Below are 12,337 nucleotides of genomic sequence, written 5' to 3' on the forward strand. Positions count from 1 at the left end.
AATACTCACGAACGATGGGTAGAAATCAGAAAAACAGGACAGAGAACACTATAAATATGAGAACCAGGAATTATGAAGAGATAGCAGAAATCATGAAAACTGACCTACTAGAAATGCAAGAAGGGGAGTTCAGAATCTTGATGTTCAATATGATGAAAGGATTTAAAACAAGTATAGAGGAGGTTAAAGGTGAATTAGAAACACTAAAAAAGAATCAGAAAGAGGTCTGGAATGAAATGAAAGAGGCAATATGTGAAATGAAGACAGCAATAGAAAGAAATTCTGGAAGATTAGATGAAATGGAAAACAGAATATCAATATTAGAAGACAGTACATCTCAAACCGAAAACACAGTCAGCGATATACAGAAATCTTTACAGCAACAAAACCTAAACATCCAGCAATTATGGGATAATATGAAGCGCCCTAATTTACGGATAATAGGCATTGAGGAAGGGATAGAGGTACAGACCAAGGGCATCTGTAATATCTTCAAGGAAATAATCTCAGAGAATTTTCCAAATATGGAAAGAGACTTGGACCTTCAAGTCCAGGAGGCATACAGAACTCCACTGAGACAGGACCAAAGAAAAACCACTCCACGCCACATAATAACCAAAATGACCAATATAGAGGCTAAGGAAGGAATCTTAAAAGCAGTGAGAACAAAAGGATGGGTGACATATAGAGGCAAAACAATAAGAATCACCCCAGACTATACAACCCAGGTCAGGAATGCTAGGAGAGACTGGTACGACGTGATTCAGACCCTGGAAGAAAATAACTTCCAACCCAAACTAATCTATCCAGCAAAACTACTATTCAAGATCAATGGTGAAACCAAAGTCTTTCAAGATAAACAGAATCTCAAAAAATTCATGAATTCAAAGCCAACACTAGAGAAAATTCTTAAAGAAATAAACCATAAGGAAGAAAAAAGAAGCAGACTTCAGAATCAGAGAAGAGAGGAAGTTAATAAGTGGGCCATTTAAGTAAAGAAGAAAGATCACACCACCCAAGAGCAGACAGAACACAAAATGGCAGAAAACAAAAATCATATTTCAATAATATCTCTTAATGTCAAAGGACTTAACGCACCAATCAAAAGACATAGACTGGCAATGTGGATTAGGAAACATAATCCAAATATATGCTGTCTGCAAGAAACTCACCTCACAGCCAAAGACATTCACAGGCTGAACGTGAAAGGATGGAAAAAGATATACCATGCCACCAGTGACCAAAAAAGAGCAGGGGTAGCAACCCTGATATCCAACAAAACAGACTTTAAACTAAAACACATCAAAAGAGACAAATCAGGGCACTTCCTTTTATTAAAAGGAACAATACACCAAGAAGATATAATGATAGTTAATATTTATTCCCCAAATGTGGGTGCAACCACATTTGTAAAACAAACCCTTCTGGACATAAGATCCCAAGTAGACCCAAATACAATAACTCTGGGAGACTTTAATACGCCACTCACACCACTGGATCGATCTTCAAGGCAAAAGATGAGTAAAGACACTATAGAACTAAAGGAAACCATAAACCAAATGGACCTAATAGACATTTTCAGATTATTTCAACCAGGAACTACAGAATACACTTTCTTCTCAGCAGCCCATGGAACCTTCTCCAAAATAGATCACATCCTGGGACACAAAGAAAATACCAGCAAATTCCAAAAATGTTATATAATTCCTTGCATCTTTTCAGACCACAACGGAATAAAAGTAGAAATCAACAACAGGAAACTTGAAAGAAAGTACTCAAATTCATGGAGAATGAATGATACACTATTGAATGACGAATGGGTAAGAGCAGAAATTAGGGAAGAAATAAAGAAATTTATGGAAACAAATGAAAACAGAGACACAACCTACCAAAATCTATGGGACACCATGAAGGCAGTACTAAGAGGAAAGTTTATTGCATTGAGTGCCCACATAAAAAGGACGGAGAACCACCAAGTAAAGAACCTAATGACACAACTCAAGGATCTAGAAATTCTGCAACAGTCTATTCCCAAAGCCAGCAGAAGACAAGAAAACATCAAAATTAGAGCAGAAATAAATGAAATAGAGAACAAAAAAACAATTAAAAGAATCAATAAAACAAAAAGTTGGTTCTTTGAAAAGATTAATAGAATTGACAAACCCCTGGCCAACCTAACCAAAAGAAAAAGAGAATCAACTCAAATTATCAAAATTAGAAATGAAAAAGGAGATATCACCACAGATAGTGAAGAAATTAAAAATATTATCAGAAACTACTTTAAAAATTTATACTCCAATAGATTTGAAAACCTGGAAGAAATTGATAGATTTCAAAGCACAGTTAACCTTCCTATACTCAGCCAAGAGGACATAGAAAGCCTAAACCAACCAATAACAACCAAAGAAATAGAGACGGCAATAAAAATTCTTCCACCAAAGAAAAGCCCAGGCCCAGATGGGTTCCCAGCTGAATTCTACAAAACCTTCAGTGAACAACTAATACCAATACTTCATAACATGTTCCGGGAAGTTGAAAGAGATGGAACTCTCCCAAATTCCTTCTATGAGGCTAGTATCACATTAATCCCCAAACCAAATAAAGACACCTCAGGAAAGGAAAACTACAGACCAATATACTTAATGAACATAGATGCAAAAATTTTAAACAAAATATTAGCTATACGCATTCAAAACTATATCAAGAAAATAATACATCATGACCAAGTCAGTTTCATCCCAGAAAAACAAGGCTGGTTCAACATACGCAAATCAATACATGTTATTCACCACATAAATAGAGCCAAGAACAAAAACCACATCATCATAGCAATAGATGCTGAAAAAGCATTCGACAAAATCCAACACCCATTTATGTTAAAAACACTGCAAAAAATTGGGATAGAAGGAAAGTACTTCAACATCATTAAGGTAATATACTGCAAACCCAAAGCCAACATTATATTGAATGGGGAAAAACTGCAAGAATTTCCGCTACAGTCAGGAACAAGGCAAGGATGCCCACTATCACCACTCCTTTTCAATATAGTCCTTGAGACTCTTGCTGCAGCAATCAGACAAGAGAAGGAAATCAAAGGAATTCACATAGGAAGAGAGGAATTAAAATTATCCTTATTCGCAGATGACATGATCCTTTATCTGGAAGACCCAAAGAACTCAACCAAAAGACTTCTGGAGCTGATTGACAAATTCAGCAAAGTCGCAGGTTACAAAATCAACCTAAAGAAATCAGTGGCTTTTCTTTATGACAACAACGAATCCACAATGAAAGAAACAAAGAAAACAATTCCATTCACTATAACCTCAAAACCAATAAAATACCTAGGAATAAACCTAACCCAAGATGTAAAAGATCTCTACAACAAAAACTATAAAACATTAAAGAAAGAAATTGAAGAAGACCTTGGAAGATGGAAAGATCTCTCGTGCTCATGGATAGGCAGAATAAATATCATCAAAATGGCCATTCTGCCAAAACTGATCTATAGGTTTAATGCAATTCCCATTAAAATACCAGTGACATTCTTCAGAGACCTAGAAAAATCAATCATGAACTTCATATGGAGAAAGAAAAGACCTAGAATAGCCAAAGCAATCCTCAATAATAAGAAACATGCAGGAGGCATTACAATCCCAGACTTCAAACTATACTATAGAGCAATAGTAGTAAAAACAGCATGGTACTGGCACAAAAACAGATATACTGACCAGTGGATTAGAATAGAAGATACAGAAACAAATCCACACACCTTTAGTCAATTAATATTTGACAAAGGGGCAAAACACATACACTGGAGAAAAGACAGCCTTTTCAACAAGTGGTGCTGGGAGAACTGGCTGTCCATTTGTAAAAAGATAAATCTAAACCCCTATATCTCACCAAACACAGGAATCAACTCAAGATGGATCAAAGACTTAGAAATTAGACCTGAGACTGTGAAGTTAGTAGAGGAGAGCATAGGTTCAACACTACAACATATTGGCACAGGCAGTAACTTTCTCAACAAAACCTCCAAAGCTCAGGAAATTAAAGCAAGAATAAACAAGTGGGATAGCATCAAACTAAAAAGTTTCTTCTCATCAAAGGAAACTATCAATAACCTAAAGAGGAAGCCTACAGAATGGGAAAGAATCTTTACCATCCGCCATTCTGATAGGGGGCTAATATCCAGAATATACAAAGAGCTCAAAAGACTCTACACTAGCAAAACAAAAAACCCAATCAAGAAATGGGCAAATGAACTAAATAGACACTTCACAAAAGAAGAGATACAAAGGGCTAATAGATACATGAAAAGATGTTCTTCATCACTGGCCATCAGGGAGATGCAAATCAAAACTACACTGAGATTCCATCTAACCCCAGTCAGAGTGGCAAGCATAAAGAAATCAAACAACAACAAATGCTGGCGAGGATGTGGGGAAAGAGGAACTCTTTTACACTGTTGGTAGGAGTGCAAACTAGTTCAGCCACTATGGAGATCTGTGTGGAGATTCCTAAGAAAGGTGGGAATAGATCCACCATACGATCCAGCTATACCACTCCTGGGTATCTTTCCAAAGGGGTTGAATTCAGAGAACTACAGCAACATATGCATACCTATGTTCATAGCAGCACAATTTGTAATAGCAAAAATATGGAACCAGCCCAGATCACCATCAACAGATGAATGGATAGCAAAACTGTGGGAAATACACACAATGGAATTCTATTCAGCCATAAAAAAGAACAAAATTATATCATTTGCAAGCAGATGGAAAGCCCTGGAGAACATTATGTTAAGTGAGATCAGCCAAGCACAGAAGGAGAAGATACATATGTTTCCTCTAATATGCTCAAACTAGGAAACACAAAGGATACCAGTGGGACTCCAGATATTAGAGGGGAAATACTAGCAAAGTTTGAATGGAAAGATAGGAGAGGAGGAAGGCCGATCTTGATTAATGAGGGTCTACATCTGAATATGTGTAAAATTATGAATAAGACATGGTTAACCTGGACAACCATTGGTGGGAGGGGGGAAGGGAAAACGGGGATGGGGGGGAGAGGGCACCAAATATAGTTTAAATGTATACTATTTATGTTCAATAAAAAGATTGTTAAAAAATAAAAAATAAATAAATAAAAAATAAATAAAAAAAATATAAAACTAAAAAAAAAAAAAAAAAAGAAATTCATTCCCATCATGCGAGCCAAGGACCTGCAGATCCTAAGCCGCGTCCCGTCTCCCCCACGGATCCCTCCACACTCTTCACGGGCCCTTCTCCTCTTCCTGGGCCTCCCATCGCCTCTTTAAAGTGCGTGCAAACCGCGAAGCCCTGCTGCAGGCTTGCTCGGCTGTTTCTCATTCTGACATGTTTAGAAGAAACGCCCCGTGCTCCCTCCCTCCATCGTGAGTCCAAACATCAACACACCTCGGCCCCACAGCAGTCTACTTGTCAGACCTCCTGGTGGCTCCTAGGAGCTCTGCTGGGGGGGCGCTGTAGCAGTATTGGCCGAGCCCCCACAGGTCCCCCTGCACATGGCCGCCCCAGCCTTTGCCTGGTCCTCCAGGAAGGAGGGCCGGGGAGCTCTGCTTCAGACCTGCCCTAACTGCTGTTAAGCCGTCTCTCTTAAGGAACCCAAACCAACCTCCCACTACCTAGGTTGGCCCCAAAGCTGTTAAAAAAAAAATCCATCTGTCTCGTGAATATCTAAACACAGATGTCATGACCCGGTCTCTGTCTCCTTTTTATTTTTTTGTATTAGGGATTGAACCCAGAGTCATTCTACCTCTGTGATACATCCCTAGTCCATTGTCCATTTTGTTGTTTATTTTCAAACAAGGTCCCGCTGAGTTGCTGAGGCTGACCTCAAGCCTGCGAGCCTCCTGCCTCTCTCCCTCCCAAGGACTGGGATTTCAGGCGCGCTCGTCGGCGCCGAGCAGGGCTAGTGCCTGTCCACCCACCCGAGCTGGGCAGTCTTGCTCCTCTGCTCCGCCGGGGCTGTTATCTGGTTCCTCTGTTTGGACCAGGTGGGCCCGGCATTCTTCTCAGGTGACTCCTGTCTCTGATGTCTTGGTCCCAGTTCCTCCTGTCACTCTCACCCCCCACCCCCCGCAGATGTCCATCAGCCCATCCAGATGCCTGGGCCGCATCTCAGCTGAGAGCCAGCTCCCGGGTGCCTTGGACTCTGCCTCCTCCCCTCCAGCTGGTGACCCACAGGCAAGCCCGGCCCCACGTGTCCCCACCTGAGCTCTGGTCTTCTGCATCTGCTCCACCCAAGCTCATCCATCGTGGGGGTGGCTCTCAGTGCTTGGGATAGACCCTAGTGCTTCTCAGACTTTTTTTTTTTTTTTTTTTTTTTTTTTTTGCGGGTCTGGGGATGGAATCCAGGGGCATTCAACCTCCCTGCCCTATTTTTTATTTTTTTATTTTGAAACAGGGTCTCACTAAGTTGCGGAGGGCCTCACCAAGTCATGACCTGGACAGCTGAGGTTGTCCGTGAGCCGCTATCCTCTGGTCTCAGCCTCCTGAATGCTGGGATTACAAGTGTGTGCCCCCATGCCTGGCTCTCATCTTTTTACTCAGCCAGGAAAACAGCCTGGCTCTTCTTGGAGAATATTCCGGAGTGAATCTGCTCTCCCTCCATGGCCTGGCTTCCTCCCAGAATAACCTGTCTCCCTGCTGTTTGTTCTGCCACCTGCCTCCCTTCATGGCGTCTGGAGACTCCGAGTTTTCTGTCCAAGAGATGAGTGAGTTTGGAGGACCCTGCATGCTCCCAGAGAACAGGGTTCCTGGGGAGGGCCTGGGGGGCAGGGAGAAACAAAGACAGAGCTGTTGTGTAGTCGCGCCCTGGACACTGAGCCTGTGCGAGGGGGACGGGCCATCCCACAGGGGCCCCGGAACCTGACGACACTCTGAAAGTGTGGGACACACACGCTTTCACTGCCTCTGCGCTGAGGAAAGGACTGTGCCTTACACACTGCTAACCCCCGTGCTATGCGGTTGCTGCTAAAAAAAAACACTCAAAAAAGTTCTGGAACTCTGATTAGATCATGGCTCTGCTCAAGACCTTCTGGCAGCTCTCCATTTAACTCCAGATGGTTGAGCTCAAAGGGCCGGCGTGGAGAGCGGTGGTCACCAGGTGGAGATCCCAAAGGTCCCACCGAGGGCGCTGAGCTGCCTACCATGTGGTACGCCTGCCACAGCCATCCCAGGAAAGCTCAGAAACGAGTCCCAAAGGCAGGGAAAGCAGCTTGTGAGTAACATCACTCCCTGTCAGGACTGAGCCCAGCGCTACTCAATAGGAGAAGCCCAAATCCAGACAACGAATCGCACAGCATTCACCAGGACCAGCACTCAGTCAAATCCACTCAGTCTGCAAGTGTCAGATAAACATGACCCAGCCTAGGAGAAAAGCCAGCCAGTGAAGACCAGATTCAGACAGGGCCAGGCAGGGCCAGCCGCGGCACCAGCGCGGGATTGTAACCGGGTGAGACGTGGAGAGCACGCAGGAGCGCAGAGAGGACACCGGAAGAGCTCTACCTCAAACACACGGAAGGAACCAAAGGAAATGGACTCCCGGGGATGGAAACGCAGCCTCGGAGGTGAGGAACCCACGGGATGAGACTGACGGCAAAGGGAGGATCAACGAATAACAAATAAAAACAGGGGAGAAGACCGGAAAAAACCAAAGCAAACCTGTGCGAGGTGGGGCGGTGATGGGCTGTTTATGGCTTAGGTGACAGGGGCCCAGAGGAGGAGACAGAAGAGTAGAGCAGAGAAAACTTCTCAATTTGATGAAAAAATATGAACCCTCAAACCCAAAGGTCAACGAACCCCAAGCGGTTAAACAGACCATCCAGTAAAATTCCTGGAAGTCAGTGCTAAAGAGAAAATCTTCAGCACCAGAGGAAAAGAGACTCACTGTAAACAGGAACAAGATGCCAGCGGCCGCAGCCCTCACCAGAAGCCAGCCTGCCAAGAGACGAGAGCCCATCAAACTGGCGTTCCGTGCGGCAAGGGTGAAGGAAATGTGTTTTCAGTCAAACAAAAGCTGGAGAGTTTTGTTGTTGGAAGAACAGCACTGCAGAATATTAAACGCTGAAAGGAAGCTGGGTGTGGTGGCGCACACCTGTGATCCAGGTCTTGGGAAGCTGAGACAGGAGGATCGAGGGGTCCAGGGCAGTCTCAGCAATCTAGATAGACCCTGCTTCAAAATAAAGTAATAAAACAGGTCTGAGGGTGAAGCTTGGAGGTAGAATGCCCCTGGGTTCAGTCCCCAGTAAACACACACACACACACACACACACACACACACACACACACACACACTTCACAAGAGGAAGAAAAATGATAGGAGACCCAAACCTAGGTCTACATCAAGAAACAAAGCAACAAATGCACTTGTTGAAACCAAAAATTAATAACAGTGCATTCGTGGGAGTTAAAACATAAGTGACACATGGTCTACTAAAATCTGGAATGAGGAGGAATTTCACTAAAAGTCTATGGACATAAAAAGAACAACAAGACCTGGGCGTGGTAGCGCATGCCTGTGATCCCAGTACTTGGGAGGCTGAGACAGGAGGATTGCAGGTTCAAGACCAGCCTCAGCAACTTAGCAAGACTCTGTTTCAAAATGAAAAAATTTTTAAAAGGGCTGGCATTGTAAGCGTGGAGGCAGAAAGCCCCTGGGTTCGATCCCTAGTCCCCCCACCCCACAAAAAATAATAAGAACCTATTTCAATCTACATCTTGCCAATAAATTCTTAGGTGAAAACCAGGTGGAATGAACACACCTAGGTATCCTATCTGTTCAAGACATGGATGGATTTCTTAATTAAAAATCCTTCCCACAGACACCTCCAAGCACAGATGGGGTTCACTGGTGAACTCTCTCCAACATTTCAGGTAGAAGTTACTTCATACACTTATCTAGCGCTCTGTGGATGCTTCAAAATTCTATTCTGTAACCAATGATGCTCCGAGGTTAAAACTAAATTTAACAGGGAAGATAAACTTCAATTTTTGAATCATGTTATAGATAAAAATTAACTCACAATTGCTCAGACAGGCTGGAGATATAGCTCAGAGGCAGACTGCTTGCCCTGGGTTCAATTCCCAGGACAGAAAAATCAATCAACCATAGGCTTAAGTGTACAAAGTAAAACTGCAAAACTTCTAGAAAAAAACAGTGGAGAAAACTTCACAACCATGGGATAAACTAAGATTTCTTAGAGAAGAGACAAAAAGCACACACTACAAAAGAACAAAATTGATAAACTGAGCCCAGTCAAAATTCAAAACTTCCAGTCACTGCCAGACGTGGTGGCACATGCTTGCAATCCCAGTACTTGGGAGGCTGAGACAGGAGGATCCAGGTACGTGGCCAGCCTCAGCTGCTTAGAGAGGCCCTCCACAACTTAGTGAGACCCTGTTTCAAAAAATAAAGGCTAAGAAATAGGGCTGGGGGTGTAGCTCAGAGGTAGAATGCCCCTGGGTTCCATCCTCAGTAACACACACACACACACACACACACACACACACTCCAGTCATGGAAAGACACTAGTAAGAAGATGACCAGGAAAGCTGCAGACCGGGGAAAAGACTTGTAATACAGATCTCATGAGGGGTGTGTATCCTTAGTAAATCAAGAACACAACTCAAGTAGAAGGAACGCAGTGTAGTGACCACGGCGGGTGACGACAGGTCTATGCGGACGCTTTGCAGAAGCCGGACAGACGACCAGTGGATACTTGAAGACACCTCCACTTATCATTAGGGAAACACAAATGAAACCACTGCACGCCCATCAGCATGGTGAAAATATCAACAATACCAAGTGCTGGTGAGAACATGAGCCCACAGGAACACTGTTGCTGGGGTTGGAAAAAAGCACGGCCACTTTGGAAAAAAATAATTGCTGGTTTTGATAAAGTTAAGCATAGTACTCAACCAGAAGGACCCAGCAGCCCTACTCTTAGGTATTTATTCAAGAGAAATGAAAACATCTGTCCCCACAGACACTTGTACTTGAATGTGCATATAGAGGCTTTGTCATAAAAGCCCCCAAACAAAAAACAGCTCGAATGTCCATGCACAAATGATTGAAAAACACGTCTTGCTTTCACGGCGTACTATGAAACACGGAGTACTGTTTAGCTACAAAAAGGAATCAACTAAGCCAGGCGTGGTGGCACACGCTTGTCATCCCCGCGCTTGGGAGGCGGAGACAGGAGGATCGTGCAGGTTCGAAGCCAGCCACGCGCGCTGGCTTAGGAGACCTGTGTTTCCAAATAAAAATGTAAAAATGGGTCTGGGAGTGTAGCCCGGAGGTAGAAGGGCTTCTAGGAACCCCAGTACCACCAAAAAAAAAAAAAAAAGGAATCAACTATCTATCCAGGCTATAGTAAGGATGCGTCTCAGAAACACGTTGAGTCAGAAACAGAGTGCACATCCTGTGTAATTTATTTTACTACACTCAAAAAGACAAATCTAACTGATGGCGCCAGAAAGCAGGTCAGTCGTTGACTGAGAAGACCTGGGAAGAGGCACAAGAGGAATTTCTCAGGTGGGGCCAATGCTGTGTGTCTTGATTTCAGTGATGAGGCAAGATGTCCACATTTTTCACAACTCATCAAAATATACACTTAGATAGGAGCATTTTATTATGCATACATCATATGAAAATAAAAGCAATTTAAAAAGTCAAAAGGAAGAGGGATTCTAACAACGTCCCACGCCTGACCACTGGCCCAGGCAACTCGAGCTCCTGTGTGTTAGAAGTCTGCCTCTGCAGCTCAGGGTGAATGGGGACAGGCGCGTGGTCACTGGAGATCAGAGTGGAACGTCACTCGGCCCCTGCTGAGCCCTCAGGGCAGAGTGGGGACTCAGAAGAGAAGTCTCCATGGAAGCAAAAGGTTTCAGACTCTGTGACCACAGCAGGCTGTCAATTCAAAAGTTTAACCAATACATATATATTCTATCACAAGCCAGGGGTGGTGGCTTGCGCCTATCATCCAGTACTTGAGAGGCCCAGACAGGAGGATCACAGGTTTGCTGCCAGTCTCAGCAATTGAAGCAAGGCCCTCTGCAACTCAGTGAAATCCTGTTTCCAAATAAAAAATAGAATAGGGTTGGGGGTATAGCTCGGAGGTAGAATACCCCTGGGTTCCATCCCCGGTAACACACACACACCATCACAGAGGCAGGCTTGAACTCTATTTCTGTTTTGATTTCAAAAAATGATAGCAGGGCCTTACCAGACAGTTGCTTGACAGCCACAGGCCTCACTTTGTAGGGAGTTCTGCAAAAGAGGAGAGAGTGCCACTGTGAGAACCCATCAAAGACACTTGCTGCATGTCTGGCACGGGAGAGAAGCAAGCGGGAGAACTAGAAGTCTGTGGGTTAGGCCGTATGCATGCCAAGCACGTGCTCTGCCCCTGAGCTGCAGCCCCAGCCTCCTTCCTTTTAAATTACTCTCCTTGGCTGTTCTGTGCTTCCTCTTTCAGACAAATTATAAATATTCTAATTATATCATTCAGGGGGTGAATTTTCTTTCTGATGTTCACATTTGGTCAATGAAACACATTCTGTCAATGGCACTACTACTGATCAAAGGTTCAGTACGTCCAGGCTCGGTGGTGCACACCTGTGATCTCAGTACTCGAGAGACAGAGACCGGAGGATCAGAGGTTCAAGATCAGCCTCGGCAACTTAGGGAGACCTCAGCAACCCAGCGAGATCCTGTTTTAAAACAAAAGGTAAAGAATGCCCCTGAGTTCAATTTCCAGTTAAAAAAAAAAGAAAAAAAAGAAGGTTTGCTACCAGGTTGGGACCAGCAGATTCTGACATCACTGCCTACCTAAGCCCCTCCCCACACCTGGACATCAGTTCCTTCTCGTTTGCTGTGTTGAGCTCATGGTGACCACACCTGTGATGGGCAGGAGAGGACGGAGCCTGCAACTCCGCTGAAAACACATCGGTGTCTTGGGAATGTCGCCACAGTAATCTCAAGACCCAGAGGGGCTGGGCAGAGGATGCTGGCAATACAGTGAGGGCTGAGCGGGACCCTGGAGCCAGTGAAACCAGCCCAAGACAGTCACCAGCGATGGCCGGCGGGGCTGGGAAAGCAACGCGGAGGAGCTGGCCTCAAGGGAGATGCTACTGTTTTAATTTTTTTTTATTGGTACACTACAGTCTCACATCATAGTGAGGATCCTGTTGATAATGGCATACCCTGTTGATAATGGCATACGTTCACACAGTACCTGGTGCCCCTCCCCCATTCACAGGTCTACACATAGTCATAGGCGGTTTTTCCATTAATCAAC

The 12,337-nt window shown here is 44.0% G+C and overlaps 1 protein-coding gene across 1 annotated transcript in view; it reads right to left on the reverse strand.

Annotated features, from left to right (window-relative positions):
- Positions 1 to 12,337, reverse strand: part of PDE9A (phosphodiesterase 9A) — a gene marked incomplete at both ends in the record, with an annotated part of 123,719 nt that overhangs the window by 73,364 nt on the left and 38,018 nt on the right. The window contains one exon of the mRNA XM_080696059.1: positions 11,267 to 11,310. Coding sequence (XP_080552185.1) covers positions 11,267 to 11,310 — 44 coding nt within the window. The remainder of the gene's footprint in view (positions 1 to 11,266; positions 11,311 to 12,337) is intronic.

This window comes from Muscardinus avellanarius (assembly GCF_963383645.1).
Source record: "Muscardinus avellanarius genome assembly, chromosome: 5".
In the NCBI taxonomy this organism is placed as follows: Eukaryota; Metazoa; Chordata; class Mammalia; order Rodentia; family Gliridae; genus Muscardinus; species Muscardinus avellanarius.